This window comes from Phoxinus phoxinus, assembly GCF_949152265.1.
Source record: "Phoxinus phoxinus genome assembly, chromosome: 12".
NCBI lineage: Eukaryota > Metazoa > Chordata > Actinopteri > Cypriniformes > Leuciscidae > Phoxinus > Phoxinus phoxinus.
In genome coordinates, this window is record NC_136887.1 from 14,734,212 (window position 1) to 14,754,699 (window position 20,488).

The 20,488-nt window shown below is 38.1% G+C and overlaps 2 protein-coding genes and 2 long non-coding RNA genes across 11 annotated transcripts in view; 1 reads left to right on the forward strand and 3 right to left on the reverse strand.

Moving 5' to 3' along the window:
* The window catches only part of fam13b (family with sequence similarity 13 member B), a 47,572-nt gene extending 45,279 nt beyond the window's left edge, over positions 1-2,293 (reverse strand). For 2 of the 8 annotated variants that reach the window (XM_079631717.1, XM_079631713.1), the window contains exon 1: positions 2,087-2,270. The gene's annotated coding sequence lies outside the window, so the exon portion shown is untranslated. Of the gene's footprint in view, positions 1-2,086 lie in introns of all 8 variants that reach the window. The other 6 variants (XM_079631718.1, XM_079631714.1, XM_079631719.1 and 3 more) reach the window with 5 other exon arrangements.
* A 3,680-nt stretch (positions 2,294-5,973) lies between these two features.
* On the reverse strand, positions 5,974-12,691 carry cxcl14 (chemokine (C-X-C motif) ligand 14). The gene is made up of 4 exons (XM_079631726.1): positions 12,350-12,691; positions 11,114-11,219; positions 8,866-8,979; positions 5,974-7,204 (listed from the first exon to the last, which is right to left on the reverse strand). The coding sequence occupies exons 1-4, from the start codon at positions 12,411-12,413 to the stop codon at positions 7,189-7,191; spliced, it is 300 nt and encodes a 99-aa protein (XP_079487852.1). The 5' UTR covers positions 12,414-12,691; the 3' UTR covers positions 5,974-7,188.
* A 1,233-nt stretch (positions 12,692-13,924) lies between these two features.
* LOC307008702 lies at positions 13,925-19,335 on the reverse strand. Its single transcript, XR_013799880.1, has 3 exons — positions 19,201-19,335; positions 16,381-16,479; positions 13,925-14,162 (listed from the first exon to the last, which is right to left on the reverse strand). It is a non-coding gene; the product is annotated as an uncharacterized lncRNA (long non-coding RNA).
* LOC307008701 overlaps positions 18,812-20,488 on the forward strand; it is a 76,969-nt gene continuing 75,292 nt past the window's right edge. Inside the window, exon 1 of the long non-coding RNA XR_013799879.1 lies at positions 18,812-18,929. This is a non-coding gene — a long non-coding RNA (uncharacterized lncRNA). The remainder of the gene's footprint in view (positions 18,930-20,488) is intronic.

Below are 20,488 nucleotides of genomic sequence, written 5' to 3' on the forward strand. Positions count from 1 at the left end.
CGCAAATGGTTGTCGCTGGGATTTCCATTTGAAAAAACTTTCTGTTCTCTAAATTTGCAAGTAACATTGACTAAGCAGACAAATGAGGTGGACACACCACGGTTTCATAATGTACCAGTCACAAATACCAGATGATTATTATGTAACTAGAACTAGGCCCATTTGACAAAAATAGGACGCAAGTATCAGGCTAATTTACAAAATGCAAATACTTCAACAGGGCGAGTTATGTAATTGCGTCGTTTCTGTGGAACTGACAGCATTGCATTAGACGAAACTGAGCTATGTTTCCGCTTAGATCTGTTTTCAGTCGTGTAGCTATTCTTCAGCTCTGATTCCCACAAAAAAACAAACCATATCCTTAACAACACCAACAGGAAGTAAACTTTCACTTTTGCTATCTGAAAAAAATTCAAAGCAGCTCATCACATGACTGTGCTCACCATAGCAACAATCACGTAGTGCAATGTTCAAGATCTGATTTCCAGAATGATAATTCTGCTATGATGCACAGTAAACTTATTACAGCACATTTATAATAACAACAGAGAACCAATGCACTGCATTACAAATGAAAGCAGTTAACCGTAATCTAGCTCACAACCCATATGGTGCTCCAACTGTTTTCATGACAGGCGGTTGGATGAATCTAAAGAGAGTCTGTCACTTCGAGATGAGCCAAGCAGCAGCAGCGCTGAAATCTCCTCAAGGACAGCTGGGTTTAGCTGTAATCTGAACAAGACACGTTCAGCAGGTTTTAAAAACCAGGTCACTTGTCGCCATATCCACTATGGCTGTAGCGGCTAAAAAACCAATGAATGCCAGTGGCTACAAGTCATCCTAGTGCCCACTTTTTTGTTTTGGGAAGCCACAAGCAGCCTGGTTTCATGCTGGTGTGAACGCAAGGGTTTGTCTAGTCTTTCAGACATCCTGTCCATGGCTCGTTGGGAGATTTGATGCGTTTGGTTTTACTTGGCCCTGCTGCACTACAAAACAAGAGGATATAACAACAATCTATATCAACAGGAGGGACAACTGACTTTGCTCTGTATTACTCACATACACCTGGAGAATTTATTTGGCTTACAAGGTCACAAGGCAAGCATAGGATAGCTTGAATTTCAAAAAATTCTCCCTAACATTTTTATGCCTTTTCCAGTTTTTCGTGACTACTGGAAAAGGATTTTTAAAAATGTAAAAAGTGTTCACGCTCACAAGAGCCATTTGTAGCCAAATAACTATGGGATATACAACAAAAACGGTTTCATCCTTTCTAAACTCGAAATAAAATCCAAATGCCACATTTTAGCATTAAAAATCACTTGTTTATACAATTCGAATAAACCAAGGTCATCAAAACATTTTAAAAAAAAATTAATCTATTATTAAACAGCACAATCCCCCTCAGCTGCTGTCCCAGAAACAGCTCCTATACATGATTCAGGTTTCACATTCCAATTAAACGAAACTGAAGCTATTTTAGGACGTCGACGACCAAGAGCACTCTCCTATATTTCAAATGATATGTTTAACAGGCTATTTATTTTTATAGACAGAATGTGACTGACAGTTACAGGTTGAACCTTCAGCTGTCAACAATCTCACACAACTGATAGCAGCATCTTCTAGCAACGGAAAAAAGAGATACATTTACAATTAAAAATGGAGGGAACCCACAATAAAAACGGATGCAGCTTTGTTTGCGGTTAATGCCTTAAAGCACACCAAACACTAAAGAATAAACAGAATATATCATTCTTATTAGTAAGAAATAAACGTCTTTCTACGCTATCATGTTAGCCTCATAGCTTAGCACTGTCAACATCCTTCCTGCAGCCGCACACATCAGTTAAAGCACAAAACAGCTTTAAATCCACTATACGGGCATTATATGCACGTTGCATTAAGGTAGAAATTAATTAAATATGTAAATTATGAAATACTAACATCATACTACAACCAAAGAGAGTGAAAATCAATAAGTTGATACAAAAAAAGGATGAGTCGCTATGAGGCGATCCCTGAGCTGGCTAACGCGACAGCTAGCATCCGCTAAAGTCACTCCATCGAAACCATCCGCACTTACCAGGTCAAACCAGACGATAAACGACAGCAAATTGATTAATTTTACTAGTCCCTGGTCCAAAGGAAGCGATATGAATGGTGATAATAAAGGAGACTAGCTACAGTGTTCAGCTGGCATGGCCAGTTTTAATGTGAATAGTTGGTTCGGTGGAATGGAGACAGTGTTAGTTAGTTACACCCACAACGATGCCAAAAACACACTGACCCCGCCTTTCTCTCTCTCTCTCTCTCTCTCTCTCTCTCTCTCTCTCTCTCTCTCTCTCTCTCTCTCTCTCTCTCTCTCTCGACATCTCCTCAGCATTCTTCTCAACACAGTTTTCCAGAATATTCCATGGTATTACTTTATATTTATTTCAAACCGTGTAGCTTCTTACATGTCAGATTGAGCACAGTAGGAATCATAGTAGGGTCATTATTAAAAGTCGCACATTCAAACAAGTGGCTTTTAACGCATAAAACGTGACCAGCTTCGAGTAGCCATAAATACAAAAACTAAATGATCATATTCGTTTGTTTTATAGGGGAGAAAAAAATATACTATTTAAAACAGGCTGAAGCTGTGCAGTACAGAATAGTATTGTATATGGAACTGCAGCGCCACCCAGTGTTTGTTGACATTCAGCTAAATGTAAAAAGTGAACAAGGTAATTTACAATATATTGTATGCTTATTTGATTAGCTTATTTTAATAATTTTAAGCCATCTGGAGACACCCTGCTTGAGACTTTTGTTTTTAATCAAAAAGTTCCCTATCTGTATTGGCATAACTCTAATATACCTGATATTTGGGTGTTTTTACAAGGTGAGATATAAGTACAAATAGCATAGAGCTTGTACTGGTCTGTTTCACACTCTGATCAGTTACTTTTAAAAGTAATTCATTACAGTATTGTGTTATTCCCTAAAAAGTAATGTATTGCGTTACTATGTTACTTTTTAAAGGAAAGTAATGTGCTGTTACAGTTATTTTTTTTCTCATCTGGGCTGGGCTTGGTGGTTTTCACACCAAAAATCAAACAAATAAGGCTCAGACTGAAGGAAATGCAAAATCAAGCCTGCACAGTATGGGCACAGCTCAAACAAACCTTTCAGATGTGCTGATATTCTGGATTGCAGAAGAATATTACGCAGAATAGAAGAAGAAAGTTCACCAATCTTACTTCAGCAATAAAAACAAAACAAAAATGAAAAACATATGTGCTGGATTATGTTTTGTTTATGTTTTGTTTCATTGTGTTTGTTCCTGTCAAGTTGGCCTAGCTCCCAAGTGTCAGTTTGATTCAGCTCACCTGTTGTTGATTAAATTATGCCGGACTAAACAGTTCCCTTGTTTAGTCTGGTATATAGGCCTATACTCCCTGTTCTGTTCAGTTCTTTGCCCTGTCTCGTTGTTGTTAAGTGGCTTTGTTTGCCCTATTTTCCTGTGGATTTAATAAAGACATTTCTGTTTAGGTACTGGAGTTGGCGTGCCTAACTCACTATCCATTTGAGGATTTCGCCACATATGTGAAGTGAGTACTGGTAAATCACTCTGCATTCATCATCAGCTCAGCGGAGGACACCAGTTCCACTCCAGACCCAGAGTCCAGTCAGCCCTACGGAGCTAAAGCCTGATTCCACCGCAGACAAGGAGCCTGAGTCTGCCATGGAGAATGTGCCATTAAGTCCTACTGAGCCATATTCCGCCCCCTGGTGCCTGAGCCCAACGATACGTCTGAACTGGTGCGCGAGTCGTCAACAACGCCCATCCAAGAGGGAATACTAGTGGAGTTCAAGGGCATGGAGGGAAGCCCTGTCGCTGTGAATGGGTTTTGCATGGCCTCTGGAAATATAATGGAGGAATTAAAGGAGTCAAAACCCTTATTTCCCCTTTTAGCGCTGGTCCCGCCCAGTTCTGAGTTTCCTAAGCTTCCTGAGTGCTTGCCCAGCCTTCCTTTCCCACCTCCTCTATAAGCCAGCATGTTCATCAGTCTTTCCTCCGCTGGTTCCTGTCAGTCCCTCTGCTCATCCACAGTTGGTTCCCTGCAGTGCGGTGGATTCGTCTCGGGTCTGCCAGACCTCAGCTCTGCCTCAACATGAGGATCCCCGTCTCCTCCTCCAGCCACAGAGTCCCGGACTCCACCTTGGTCCTCCGACCCAACGGCTCTGCCTTGGCTTAATGTACCCTCAGCTCCACGTGGCCCGTCATCCCACCAATTCCACCAGGCTCTCTCGTCCCACCGTCTCTGCCTGGGTCAGACATCAACCTGGTTCCACCACGGGATTCCTGACATCTGGATACACTTCTGCCCTCCATCCCTTCGGCTCACCGTTGTCCTCGGTCGCACCGGCTCCTCTGTGGCATTCCGGATCTCCGCCTCGATCTCATGAGCCGTCAGCTCCACCTTGGCCCTCCAGGCCTGCAGTGTCATCCTGGCTCTGCGCCTCTTCAGCTCCGTCTGGGTCTCCACAACGGTTGGATCCATCGCAGGAGATCACATCTCTGGTTCCATCTCCCAAGCCTCCACCATTGGGTTGGGTGCGCACTGCGCAGGATTATGTTTTGTTTCATTGTGTTTATTCCTGTCATTCTAAGTTGACCTAGTTCCCAAATATGTGTCAGTCTTCAGTTCACCTGTTGTTGATTGATTAACTCATTATTTCCCTTGTTTAGTTTGCAATGCATACTCCCTGTTCTGTTCTGTTTGTTTTTTGTCCTGTCTCGTCGTTAAGTGGTTGTGTTTGCCCGTTTGCCCATTCTCCTGTGGATTTTAATAAAGACAGTTTGTGTTTAGATATTCTCCTTCGTCATGCGTTTGCGCATGCATGATGTTTATCTAAATTAAAGGTATAGCGGAGGATTTTCTTTTTCCGGGTGGGTAGCCTATACTATTGGTCCACCTAAGTGTCAATCATTCTGGTGATATGTTTACGTAAGGCCGTTCACACGCTGGCGTGCGCTAAAAGCACAGGTTGGGCTTCCCACTGATGACGCAGTCGCGAATAGTCTACTAGACAGGTAAAGTTTGTCATGCTATTTGGAGAAATCCATTTAAAATCACTGCTAGTAGGCGTTCCCTCTCGGGAGCAAATAGAGTGTTGCGCATGTGCATTTGTAAAAAAATTGAAGAGGGCGGGTGTTGTGAGATTGCCTTTTGTCCAGATGAAGCTACCGTAGTTCGGGTATGCTAACCACGAGCGCCTTGTATTAATATTATTGACTGGATAGTTCAATGCATGGCTCATACTCTCCGTGCTGTAGTTGAATAAAACGTTCTTTAATGAAGACTACGACCTGTGTCTTGCTTCATATCATGATATCATGGTATTTTCTAAAATTAGGAAAGATCCTCTGCTATACCTTTAATTTTAGCTTATTCATATGGTTAAATTGGATCATTAAAGGACAGCAGCAAAGACATTGCTTAGGATTAAAAGTATATTTGTGTTATTTAACGTTTAGTTATTGCAGGTTTGCATTTCAGATTTTTGTTGTTCTTTGAGGAATACTGAATCTGTTTTTGTGCAAGTGAGATGAGTAAATGCACGCTCACATTTAGTCTAGAACTACAATAACCATCATGTTTACACAGCGCACACAACACCTCTGCACTTACTCCTGATTTTTCTCAACATGGGGACAGTTAACTTGTGTTACTTTTTTTCAAAATGGATACTTCGTTGTAAGTTTTAAAGTAGGCTAATGTTACTTTACTAGTTACATTAAAAATAATCTGATTACGTAAGTAGCCTACGTACAGTTTCTTGTAATGCGTTACCCCAAACATTGACTTGATATTGATATGAAGTGCAGCACGGAGCAACTGGAAGATTACATTATTGGATGTTGTGTATAACCAACATCCTTGAACCAGTGAAAAAGGATATACAGTAAATAAGACACACCCTGTGATTTATTTAAATGTTTATTGCTGTGCGTGAAGATTACACTCCTTGGACTTTAGTTGTGTTTGGTGGGTCAGTCCAAAACACAAAGACTTAAAACATTTCTATTATTTATTATTTAAATAGTAAAACAACAATTCTGTGATACAATACATAGGCTTCACTAATAAATTCTGAACAAGCTAGACTATAGGCAAGGTGGTCAATACACAAGAAACTATTCTGTGTGCTTATACAATCTGATGTACAAGAAGAGATGAGAAACATTCCATTTACCAAAAAGAAAAACACAGTCATACCAAACAATTTAAAACAATAGGTTACAAATCCTGCACACCTCAAAGAGGAGGCACATATAGTGTGCTGATAGGAGGGCCAATATTAAATAAAAAGCTTCATTTTAAACACATGAGCTACTGCAGGCCCCAAGGTTCATGTGCTCACCGTGTGACAGTACATGTCCACAGAGGAATACAATATGTGTAAATATAAAGTAAAGGTATGATATGATTTGAATTGTTTACATTATTGAACGTAGCATCGTCTCCTTCACTTCACCATGAAGTACCAAATTCCAAAGTAATAAGTTACAAAAGAAAGTTCCTCCGGCACTTTTTGGGCAGATCAATGAGAAACAATTTTTGAAAAATTATTGTAAACTGTAAAAAAAACTTTTACTTTTAACTTTTACTGGTTAAAGGTTGGCATTGAACACAGTAAAGTCTTTGATGTTATTTACACATCCTCTATTTCTGTTCTTTTTATACTGTGAGAACTCTAAGATCTACTTTGACACTTGTGGATAGTATATCACAGTAGTTTCAAGCCAGACCGTATCCAAATATAGTGTCAGGAGTCAGGACCCCTTTATATGCAACAACACGATAAATCAGACCAAAAACTGATGCTTCAGAAAACATTACACATTGCAAAATGTAATGATCACTTCTTACAGATGGCGCTGATTCACAGAAACGTTTCTCTGCCATAACTGCACATTTGGCTCATAATTACATTGTATAAGAAACATTTTTGTATGACTATAACTTATTCCACATTAATATAACTTAATAAAATGGACTGATGTGCTTTATTATAAGCTTGTCTGGGTATATGCTTTGTCATGCTTTTAAAAAATTGGTCCTCTGGTCATCCACAGTTCACTGGTAGTGCTGCGTATCCCACAACGTTTTCAGTCTCGTGAATAATGTAGAGCGATTAGGCCTCGTACACCCTACAAAGGGACGAGAAACAAACATTTGTGAGGGGTTATGAGTTATTGTGAGATGCATAAATAATTTTTTGTCTGTTGTGCTGCCAGATATGCCAGTAGTTTCGGAAACAGTCTTTTCCTATGCAAGAGTTATGCGATTAAAAGAGCAAAAAGGAAGGCAACGAAATTATGACAATTTACAGTGCTACATATCATAGAGGCTGAGAAAATAACACAAAGGCGACAGGTAAATTAACATTAGCTTTCTGTATGTTTGTGTCTTATTGCTGTTTTTCATATTCATGGAGTTAGTTTGTGGAGTAAGTATGTTAACTGTGTGAATACACGACTTTTTAAAAATGGCAGGTGCTGGTGTGTTGTATGGCATGCGTTCAGCCAATCAACGTACACTTATGGCGCTTTTCCACGTCATGGTACAGCTCGGTCCGGTTTGGCTCGGCACGGCACGCTTTAGCTCGGTTTGCTTTTCCACTGCAGTTAGTACCGCTTCAAAGTGGGTGGGATTATAAACTAATCGTTATAATCGCCGCCTCTAGGCTACTGCCATGACATCATCGTAAACCTGCCACATTTCAAACGCACAGCACAGGAACAATGGAACAATGGAATCGACGGGATTTTTTCTTTTTTCTTCAAGCAAGTAGTTTAAAAACAGGCGCTACAGCGGTGACTGTTACTGGGTATTTAAATCTAGCGGGTTTGGTGTCTTGTGTCAGAAATACAATGACGCTGGTAGTGACGATTCTGTCTGACCAATGAGTGATCTGCAGTGTTTACACGTCACATTTTAGTATCGGTACAGTACGCTTGGAACCTCAACAGAGGTGGTACCATTTAAAGCGAGCCGAAGCGAGCCGTACCATGCAGTGGAAAAGCGCCACAAAGTGAGCCGAAGTGAGCCGTACCGTACCATGCAGTGGAAATGCGCCAAAGCGTGCCGTACCGATCCGTGCCGTACTGTACCATGCCGTGGAAAAGCCCCATTACGTCACTGATAGTTCCTAGTGCTGGGTTAGACTCTACTCTGAAGTAAAAGCTAATTAAGTCGCTCCAAATGGCATTCCTAAATCGTTCCCAGTTCCTGCGGTGTGAACACGCCAAATAGCGGCTACATCCGCCAACGTTCCACTGGTGTGAAAGCCCCTATTGTGATGCATGTCCGAGTGAAAATTTATACTAAACACTGTATTATTTATAATAAACACTGCAGCATAAAAAAAACGATAATTGTCAGTTATTTCATGGTGACTGTAAACATATTTTTCAAGAGTATTTAATTTCCTCTTAATAAAACCTTTTTAATAAAAGAACAAAAAACCTTCGAAGTCAACATAAAATCAAGTGTACACAAAAAGTGCATTTAATTTTAATAATAATAAAAGGTTTGTCTATAATCCTTAATCAAACTATAATAACTTGCTCTTCTTCTGAAAGAGCTTTCCTTTTCAACTGACGATGCAAATTGCTCTTATTTGTTCAGCCCCTTTGCAACAACCACATCCATCCTTCTCACTGAATATCCGTTTAATATTTAACTTTGGAAAAATTAATAATTTGGGTTTTAAACTGCGTTTGACTTCACTGTGCTGGAGGCCATCATGTATATCAATGTAGAAGCGATGTTTCAGATCTCATGACATCGTCCTGCTGCTGAACGCTACCTGTGTTTGTCCTTCCAGATTTTGAACCACTTGACAAGGTTCTTGGTGCTCTGGAGTCTGGGGTGCAGGCAATACTCCTGACCTTTGAAGCGGGACACATTCTCCATGGTGACACTATAAACACATGGGGGAAATTGAGAAGAGTGGATGGAAGGAGAAGATGGGTAAACAGGATGAGACAAGGGGAAAATATTAGTCAAACAGCAACACATTATGCACGGATTTTTATCCATCATCATTTTTGTTAATAAATGTATGTAACACTGTACGAATGAGAGATTTGAGAAAAATAATGACTCAAGTTATTAGTAGATGGTAAAAAAAAAGACATCCAAACAAAACGTTCTGAGGTGAATCATCATGACCACAGAATGCTCTGCTGAACACGTGACCAGCAAACAAATAAAACAAAAACAAAGCAGAATTCAATTCAATTTTGCCTATTAAGATGTTTACCACATTGCAGGAGTCGCTGACTCACACTGAGCAAGAGTCTTTTTTTCTTGATTTTCTTTTTACTTTATTATTCACCTGTGCAGCCAAAAGAACATGTTTGTTGTCTCTAAACTCACAGGAGCTCTTGTGAGACTGGAGAAGCTTCTAGAATGTTAAACTCACACTCAGAATCCAGTGCCATTTACTGGAGAGACGGGACATTCTCAGCACAATCCACTGGGTTTGTTTTTCTCTGAGGTCAGAGCTCACGAATGCAAATCCAGACAAATGAGCTAAATGGCCACGGATTGTTAGCAAAAACGTTGAGGTTAAAATAAATTTGAGTGAGCCAATCTAATAAATGCAGAATTGTTTATTTTTTGTAAAAGGATAACAAAAAAGTTTAATATGTAAAATATATTTCTGCACCTACTAGGCCTATTAATTATATACAGAATAATTACCAACTTAAATACTATATATATATATATATACATAATATATAAATTACCAACTTAAATACTAATATATATATACACCGGTATATATTACATAATCCTCAAATGATTACAACAGTACAGCACTTGAATCTCAGTGAGACCGTGTTAGTTACACCCACAACGATGCCAAAAACACACTGACCCGCCTCTCTCTCTCTCTCTCTCTCTCTCTCTCTCTCTCTCTCTCTCTCTCTCTCTCTCTCTCTCTCGATTTTTTTTGCAAGACATGCTTTTGAATAAATATCTAATTTTACAAATAGGAGCGTTGTAATGGTTGATTGAATTTCAGAATATTCCCACAACCTAAACACTGTAAAAAAAAAAATAGCCTACATTCTCATGATTTATCACAAACTTATATTTTGTCAAATCAACTTAGATAATTAATGTGGTTCAGATAACGTAATTATTTCAGTTTCTATTTATTAAACAAATCTCATTTCTTGTATTACCTTAAATTTTAAATTAACTCAATTTGAAGGTAACCAGGTAACTTACTTTTTTAAGTTAAACCAGCAATCATGTTTACAGTGTAGAAATCTCCAGCTCTGTAAATGCACTGCAATACCTAATATGACCAGCAGATGGAACAGTAATGTATAGTAATGTTGACCATAAAAAAGACCAGCTTATCACAAACACAAGTTTGCTTTGCATCGGAGAAATCACGTTTGGATCTTATAGGCTTCATGAACAGAATACATTGTCATAACAGAAGCATGCGGAGTATTTTTGAGTCCATTTTGACTAAGCTCTCTACTACTCTCTACTAAGCTCTCTACTACGCTGCAAGTGCGCCACTAAATTGTCATACGCATCCTCCTGGAAAATCCAGCTAAAACAGCTTCTGTTGGCAGCTAATTGTGTTGGATATTGATCTAAGATGGTGATTTATGCTCATTAGCTAAATTGTTTTGGTGGCTGATCAGCTGCATTACCAGACAGCTACAGTCTGGTTTGAGCTGGTTGAACTGGTCGGGACTGGATTGAGCTGGATGACCATGCTTGACCTTTCTAGCAGGTTCTGAAGCAGATGGCACTTTATTTTTTTTATTTTATTTTTTACAGCAATGACAATTGCTTAACTTCTACACACATGCGTGAAATGGCTGCTCTCTACATTATTAATTGCTTTGCAAAATCATATTATTAGACTAGTCCATTAAAGCTCATTAGAAATATTACTGTTTTTTATCCAGTTATCAAGCCTATTTCAATTGGAAGTCATACATATAGTAATAAAATACATCAAACCAAACACACGTTACAGACCCAAAACAAGGAAATAAAAGATAGATATTTTCCCAACTCACAATATCATCTTTTCTTGGCAGTACGGATGTTTAGGCTTGATCTCCAGCTTTTGTACATCTTTGTACCGGATCTTCGGGCCTTTTCTTGTGCATCTGCACTTGTATGCTAAGAAATTAATAAAAAGGCAAGGTTTAGTTTCGAGAAAAAACATGCAGTAGACGGGTGAGTCTCAAAAACAACAACAACAACAACAACTGTCAAGAGATTTCAGATTCATTTTGCACCCCAAAAAGTATATTTAAAAAAAAAAAAAAAAAAAGAGAATAGAAAGAACAGTATAATTGCATAAAGAAAGTGGAACTTGTGTCCACAGAAAAATGTAAAACCAATTTGAATGTGTCATACTTATACTTGTGCTTCAATAAAATATTATTACAAAAAAATATATTTGCATTAACAAATTAATTGTTACTAATATTTATGTGATTTATTTAAAAGGTAAAGTAAGTACTGCAACTGTAAAATGATGCATGACACTTTTGTTTCCTGATTTCTTGGCAATGACTTTCATATTTTTGTTTTTTTTTTTGCATTAAAGTAATGCGAATCTGTGAGGAAAATCTGCTTAATTCTGAAAACAGGCATACTTCTTGTTTAGATTGTGTTGTGAAATGTGACATGGACATTTCTTCCTGAGATGCTTTCTGACAGGTTCCAGTATTCTCTAACTTTTAAACACTTGCAAAACTGAGCCGACAAACGAGGTTGTGAAAAATCAACAACCAGCACAGCACTGGCGAGGTGATTCATTAAAGTGCCATTTGCTGTTTTCACTCTCTTTCAACAGTCTGGCTAAGAGGCAGGTGAGCTGCTGAAAGACGTGTGACCCACATCTAATCCCTCATCAATCTTCTCTGCTCCATTCAGCATCATCTCAGGACAGAAGCCAACAAGACTCATCCAGCAGCAACACAAAGAGCCACTATTTACTATCACTGGCCAAGTTTTGCAGAATGAACTAGACTGTCTCAAAGACGAGATGTTTGATAGTTGCACCAGCAGCATAATGCGCGGTTATTCTGCGGGAAAAGTTGTAAAGATAAAACAAAAGAAAAAAATGTTTGTTAACTAGGCTACAAAAAAGAAAAAAAAACATAGCCTAGGCTACCCTTCATCCGGATAAAAGCTAAAACACTGAATTCTGTTGCCTATTGATATGGGCTACACATATTCGCAAACTCAATGAATAAACATAACTTTAAAAAAAAAAAAAAAAAAACATCACACACACTCACCCTCTGTATTGAGTGAATAAACGGCGATCACCAGCAAAAGTAAAGCGGCCGTAGAGCGATTCATCCCAAATAGTTGGTTGAGAACCTCCAGCAGCAGCCTCCGGTCTGTTTCTACCACTCAAATCCAATAATCGAGATCCTCAAACAGTGTGAGTTTGATGATAAACCTGGTCTCTGTCTCTTTGATGTCAGTAGCAGGTTGAAAGTGCTCCGCGAGACGTCAGGCACAGCGTTGCACGCGCTCTTCTCAATCTGATGAGACGCTCTCGAGCGCGCTGAGCTTCTATAAACACACGCTCGAGCGCCTCATTGATATGCAGAGCCCGCCGACGAATTAACTGTGGCTGTGTCTCCAATTCAAGCGAGTTTACTTCCTAGACAGCATTTTTGGGCCGTGTGGACTCAATCGAGGCTGTCTAGGTAGGCAGCTCTCTAGGTTTTAAGACACGGTCCACATATCCCCAGTGAAAAAGAGATAAAATTGAGTTATAAAGTTTATTAGTAGAGTCTGTATGTTGCCAGGGGAGATAATTGCATTGGCTTTCATGCCTTTTAAAACTCACTTAATTTGCTCTCATTGATTCTTGCTCATGAATTAAGGCTCAGTTTAGCACTCTTTCTCTCTGTAAGAGTCTTTAGAAGAGTTCTGTCTTTAGAGAATCTTTAGACCTAAATACAAAACATTCACTATAGTTTAAAGAAATTAGGCAAGTCTTTTTGAGACCTCAATAAGAAAGAATTAAACCTGTGTATGAACCTGTTTTTTTATCTATTTTTTTTAAAAGTCTTACAGAATTCTTAAATGTTAAAAAAGCTTCCAATAGATATTGTTGACGATGATAATAGTTTTATCTAATATACATAATTATTTTATGATTGATTCACCAAGCTTCAAAGAAGGTTGGAGCAGCCAGTGCTTTTTTGTGCTTCTTACATGGGTTTTGTGTAAAACCTTGTACACACTGTAAAAAATGATATGATCAATAAGTTATGACATTTAAGTTATGTTTTTGCATTGCTTTATCAAAATAAGTAGCCTAATATAAGCAATGTTTTAATAAGTTATACAATATTCAGTTTAATGTCATTTAAGTTGAAATGACTTAAACATCCAACTTGATTGTAGCCTATACAAATTTCAGACAGCACCCAATTGCATAATGGTGACAATTTCTAGGAGTTGTCCACACTTATGTCATCACTGGCATTTTCTTTTTAAACTGAGTTACAATGGAAGAAACAAAACAACAATTGCTATGTCATCCATTTATTCACAGCATCCAGTTCATGTTGAAAGGAGTATATATATATATAATTACATGATCATGATTTAATGAAGAATTCAGGTCCCACATTAACAAAACATATGAACTTCTGAAAGGTTTAAAATGGTCAGCAAACATTTTGTTGAAGATGCAAATGTTTTTATTTGCATATTGCACATTCTTGTCAGACAGGTTCATTCAATAAGCAACCCTGCGTAAGCTGTTTGTAGCTATAGTTACTGACCTATATTCTTTACTTCCATAATATAATTTATATTCAATTATTTTCTAACAATATTTGTATGTCGCGGAGTAAAACTATAGATATAGAATGTTGTCAGCACTGGCACCATACAGTGTTTGGCTTTGTAAATGATACCCCTGAGAAGACTGTTTCTGGTTCCCCCCTCATGCATGGATGATTGGAGGGTATAAAGCAAACCATCTGAATACCTGCGTCTGCGGAGAAGAGCCTCATCCCAGCTGTCATCAGCCGTGCCTCACTCCATTTCATGTCCGTCTGTGGTCGATCCAAAGGTCCAGGAGAACTGAAAAGCATGAAAATAATGTGAAGCTGCCCTTCATTCTGTCTGACTGGATGTAATAGAGACTGAATGGTAATAGAAATATCGATGCCCCTCTTTAACCCAAATCAACTACAATTGTCATGTGCATTTATGTTGTCAGTCATACCAAAAACAGGCAGCTACATCTATTTTGTGTTGTTAATGTCATAATGCTGAGATTGTCCGCTCAGGGAGAAAAGGAAAAAGCATTGCAAAAGCAAAATGGAATATAAAGTTATTGCAAAGAAATTCACTGAACAGCCTTGTGCTGACAAATGATGCTGGATCTCTTTACCATATAATAACCACAAAGTATCCACTACACAAATTGTCACACTACTTTTGTCTGTATTAAACACTATTTTGAACTGTATTGTTTTATCATTAAAAACTTTGTTCAAAAACATGCCACTTGAGATTTTAGCAATGATTTTTAGTTTTAAAAGCAGCGTAAGAGTCCAAATACTTTTGGAGCTGAACTTATCAGAAGCAGACTTCCCCAATCACCAATCGCCAATGAAACATTTGAACTGAATGCCTCTACATTAGACTAAGCAATAAGAATGTTACCTAAATAAGGAGGTAACGTGCACAGAAGGGTCTGGTGTGACTTGACTTGACTTAAATCAGTGGGTGATCTAAAATAAACATACCCAGTTCTAAAGGCAGCTTTAATGAATCAAATCTGCTGCTTTTACTCTGTCTCAGCCACATGCTGGAAACAATGCGAAACAATCCCCATTGATCACCTTCCTCCAGGATTATAAAAGGACCTGACTGACCCTCCACAAAATGAAGCTCATTCCAGCCAAGCATATTGGAGCAATTACTCTTGGTATGTTTATAAGACCTTTCTAGACCAAAGGACATTTTTGGCATACAGTCCATCCTCCTTCTCTTTGAAAAAATGTTCGTTTGCAACAGCGATTGAGAGAGGATTCATAAGGGTCACTGAGATTTACCACAGCTGATACCTTAGGCGTTATTTGGGAAAGGGAAATGCAGATCAGTGTTTCTGGTGGATTGCGGAATCTGTTCTGAAAGGGTTGCGGGGAAATTATTCGAAAATAAAATAACTGAACATGTAATTCAGCGAAATTAACAGGCTGAAGAACTCTTTAACTCTTCCCATATCATTCACTGGCATCAAAGGCTGCATTAGCGTCCAAACAATCTCTATAGTATTTTGGCTCATCCTCACTTGATAGAATCAAACTAAATTAGGGAGAATGGACATGTTGCGCAACATGTTCTCATTCTTAAAAACAGTTTACAAAAGGTATAAGAATATCCGCACTAAATACAATACACTTAAAAACAAGGATAAACATGGTTTTGTGCAGTGAATTATTGCCTGTTGGGAGCATTACAATAACTTAAATTGAAGAGACATTTAGAAAAATGTTTTAAAAGTATTTATGCTTGAACACTTTTAATATTGTGATGGACCACCACTTGATGTGCAATTTAGGTTTTGAAGCAAAATAAGATTAGAATGAGTTATGTTTTAACAAGATAAGGGCCTTTGATTGAATGCAATAGCGTGACTACGAAAGTATTTTATTTCCCCCCACTCACAGGCCCATTTTATTTTATTGTTGCTCTTTCATTAACGTATGCATTCAGAAAAACATTCATGTCTTTGTTGCACGCTGATACAGTCCATGGGTCTATCATGTTGAATAATATTTCTTTGTTATATGCACTGCATATCAGTGCAGTCAATCTCTGCTGTCAAAAGAGAAGCACCGTGACATGACAAAGCATATATCAGCAAGTCAACAAGCATCAAAACGGCTCCCTTTTTCTTGACCGGGCATGTCTGTGAAAAAGGGTGGCGTTTGTAATTACACGTAATGATTTTAAGTCAGGTTAGCCGATGGCCAGCGGGCTCTCAGATTCTTCATGTTTACGTGCTCCGTGAGAGAACATGCTGGATAATCGCTGTGTAGAATTCCAATATACTAGTCTAAATGTCCTGGAGGAATCATAGGAATGTCTGCTTTAAATAACATGGAAAGGGAAGCCTACTGCTGAGAAGACAGAGAATACCTAAACAGGAGACACAAGATGCATTTGACTTGCAGTGTCACAAATAATTTGACTTCATAACAGTTTATTTTAGAGAGAACAATTTACACTTTGGTTGTAGAATAACTGTCCCCCACATTGACATATAAACAGAAGCATTAGAACATACCAGAATCCTTCAGAGTCGATCTGTTCAGCATTAAACAAGCCGAGATGTTGGACGCATCCAGACAAGTTTCTGTACACCTCCGTCCATCTCTGTATTTTTCTTCAGTGAGTAAATAAATTTGATGAGAACACTAATCTATATAATCTGATAATGTTACATAACACTGTCTTTGGAGCTTGCTGATCTTCATCACATACTGTATCTGTGGTGGATTGGACATGTTCAAAGGCAGGCTTGTTGTTGAGCTTATATAAGTTTACTCATCACCGAACAAATTTAAAAAAGGACTTAATTACCATCAGAGACAGGGTAAGTGTTTGAGATCCCTTTAATATAATTTGTTGTTCATAGATCAAACCTAACCGGTTGACATAACACACACGTCACACACACACACACACACACACACACACACAAACACACACGCACACGCGCACGCGCACGCGCACGCACACACACACACACACACACACACACACACACACACACACACACACACACACACACACACACACACACACACACACACACACACACACACACAATACATAACAAGTCAGTCCAGTTCTATTTTAATAATGTGATATTTCTTGATGCGCACATTAGTCAAATCATATTATTTTACGAGACACATTTGACGTGCTGCACAATGGAATAAATCAAGCTCATACAATAAGACAAAGTGCTACAAATATACTTTCAAACAATTCAACACAACAAAACAAAACAATTCACACTCAAAAGGCTAGGACATCAAGCAGGATTTGTATAGTATCAAATGCAGAGGTATATCTATTGCCTCCTGGAAGCAACAGAGAAATCATGATCACCTTTAAACTTTAATCAGGCCAGTTTTATGAAAAGGTTTTTCATTTTACGTATTGGTGCCAGACAGGATCCTGGCAATTGTATGTTGGGCAGGTGAAATTGAGATGAATTACAGATTCTCATTTACTGCACAGCGATAATTAAATGAAAGGTTTTAATTTAGCAGAAGCCCTGAGTGTTTTTTTTAAAGGTTTTTTGTTATACTTTAAGTTATATTGTACTAGGAATAGTTATACTGATAAAATGTTGCCTAAGTAGCTACTGTAACTACATAAATTAATACAAGTGCCCAATACAGAACCCTGGGGGACCTCGGAAGTGATAGACACCAAAGTAGAAGAGAAGTTGTAGAAGAGAAAATGTTCCATCTTTAAGTAGAAAGAAAACACATTTTGATGCTTGCTTGAGATGACTGAGAAGTTCTAAATAAAAAATTTGAATTTTTACATCAATACCTTCCCTTCTATAAGTTCCATATTTAACTATATACGTACATCAGAAAAATAAGTACAATGTACTGTACTTATTGTGTTCAAATTGTATTGCAAAACACCTTTTCTGCCATTGAGGTGGGATACGGGTAAGGCTAGGGTCAGATTTGGTGGTATGCGTAGATTTAAGGGTGGGTTGAGGTGTAGGGGAAGTGTCAACAGTGTAATTAATGTTACAGAAAGTAATTACAGCTGTAATTACATGCAGGTATTTAAAAAATATATAAGTAGGCTACAATGTATAAACATGTAGGCTATAAGTGCATTGTATCAAATGATTAATTTCAATGTTAGTACATTATGGACACTCAATATAAAGTGGGACCAAAAAGTTTCTTATTTTTTTAGTTTAAAAGAAGTACCCTATACTAATAGCACACTTGAAGTATATTTTCAGTCTACTTTTTATGTATTTTTCATAAATACATAAAACTACATACTACATAGTAGCCTACTTCTCAGAAATATAGCCTACTTAAAATGGCACTATTATACTGTAGCCTATAGGCTATATACACTTATACTGACATACAAGTCTATATTTGTCCTATAGCTTACTTGTATTCAATCCTTTGATTGAGATACCCTATAAGCTACTTACAAGTATAATAAAGTATTATACTTGGTTTGTAGTTGTGTTTACTTGTTTTTTGTGTGAGCTATAAGTCTAATGATAAGAGTAGGAATTTGCTTCTACTTTGCATACCATTGACTGAATTTTCGTTTTCACTGTTACACGGTCATGAGCGCTATAACCACAGACTGTAAAAAAATAGGGCTATAACACATCTTCTGAAATAGTACAGAATCTATGGATCAAAACACAGGTGAAGAAGAAGCAGAAACAAGTGAAGCAGAGTGAAGTCTGCTTTCGCAAATGTAAAAGGGGACCTATTATGCAAAATTCAATTTTGTATGGTGTTTGGACATAAATGTGTGTTGGCAGTGTGTGTACACAACCACCCTACAGTGATAAAAATCGTCTCCCAACAGGTCGTTTTCAGAATGCAGCTTTAGTGAAGTTACTACAGCCACAGGCCCCGCCCACGAGTGTTGACGGACACTGCCGTCAGATCGAGGTCACAGCGAGTTGTACCTCTTAAACATCCGCAATTGCTGCACTGATGAGAATGTCTCCCAAGCCTTGAAGGTGTTGTGGTGGCTAGATGTATTAATTCACATAGCTCTCTCTATTTACTCCTGAAATCTGAGCCAGCCGCTGAAGACGAGGTGGGTTCATTTTGTTTTTGAAGAAAATGCTCCCTCAAATCTACCGAAATTTGTAACGTTACTTACGCACTTCTTATACTGTGTTTACTCAGCTCTTACAGTGATTTTCTGGAGTAAAACGGACGCTTCATCTTTTGTGACATACAATAAACTCATCAGTATATTTTGTGTCATCATTCAAACGTGGTCCTACAGCAGGCTTGTATTAATAGTGGCTAACGTTACAATCAATGACACATAGGTTATAACCGTAATTAAGTTTAAACTATACCTGTTCCAATTCCATACAGCATATATTCTCTGACTCTATGCAGTATTGTCCGAGTCGAAATGAACACCGTTACTGTGAGTTTCTGTTTTGATATTATCATCTTTCCGTGAGTTGAGATTGTTCACTGAGCGCGAGAGCGCGAGCTGGTTAGGCTCCGCCCCCTGTGCCGTGAACCAGCAGCTCATTAGCATTTAAAGGAGACACACTAAAACGTTGCGTTTTTCTGAGCCCCAAAAAGTGACGATTTAAACATGTTGTAAAAAATTATCTGTGGGGTATTTTGAGCTAAAACTTCACATACACACTCTGGGGACATCAGAGACTTATATTAGGCTACATCTTGTGAAAAGGGGCATAATAGGTCCCCTTTATTAATGGAAGGAGGCAACAAGATGGCACCCGAAAGTTTCCATTGATGGCGTTGGCCATTACTCCTACAAAATGCTTAGTTAAACGATCACCTAGTGTTTAAGTGTTTAAAATCATTGGAACTCTCTTGAACACGTTAAATTAAATGTGACTTGATAACCTTAAAAGAGGAAAACAGGATTAAATCAATGGAAGTGACTTAACGTTTGCCGAAGCTATAACAACGCTAAAATATTTGGCACAAATGATAAACGCAAGGAAGGTCTTCAGAAACTTGTGGACCACTCGTACCCTGCGGAATCTAACAAGCCAGAAAATGTAAGTGGTTTTAAAGGCTTAAAGGATACTTCGGCTCTAAAGCAAACGCTGATGGCAAAGAAATAGCGTTGCAACAGTTCCAGAAAAAATGGATACTTCTTGTTTCCTGCTAGTGTTGGAGGCTTGGAGCAAAATCAAGGATGATTTTATTGCTAGTTTACAATTATTATATGAAAAAAAAAAAAAAAATGGGGTTTTAATTTGGTCATGAATGATTCCATGAATCCATACAATTCCCTCCTAGAACAAACAGTGATACAGTCTTGACTTGATTGATATCTGGAAGGTAAAATCCCCTCAACTAAGCAGTTTACTTCGAGCAACAGAAATTTCACATTACAGTCACGTATTGGCTTCTGGTTAGTTTCTTCAGACTTTAAGCCTTTTATTTAGACTATATACATCTGCTTTTAACTGACCATAAGGTTATTAGCTTTAAAGTTGCATTATCTGGGCATAAGGATCATAAAATTAGTGGAGGATATTTGGAAGCTCAATTATTGCTAATTTGCAAAGACTTGACATCTATTATAGAAATACTTATCCATAATCAATAATCTCTGAAATTAATAATAGGACCTATGGTAAAAAAAATGCTATT

What these genes read in the sequence shown, in the direction of transcription:
- cxcl14 (XM_079631726.1), bottom strand. Translation starts at nt 12,413, where the DNA reads ATGAATCGCTCTACGGCCGCTTTACTTTTGCTGGTGATCGCCGTTTAT. An exon ending in TTATTCACTCAATACAGAGG is followed by an intron (nt 11,220 to 12,349) that starts GTGAGTGTGTGT and finishes TTAATTTCTTAG; the next exon opens with CATACAAGTGCAGATGCACA. An exon ending in TGCCAAGAAAAGATGATATT is followed by an intron (nt 8,980 to 11,113) that starts GTGAGTTGGGAA and finishes ATGTGTTTATAG; the next exon opens with TGTCACCATGGAGAATGTGT.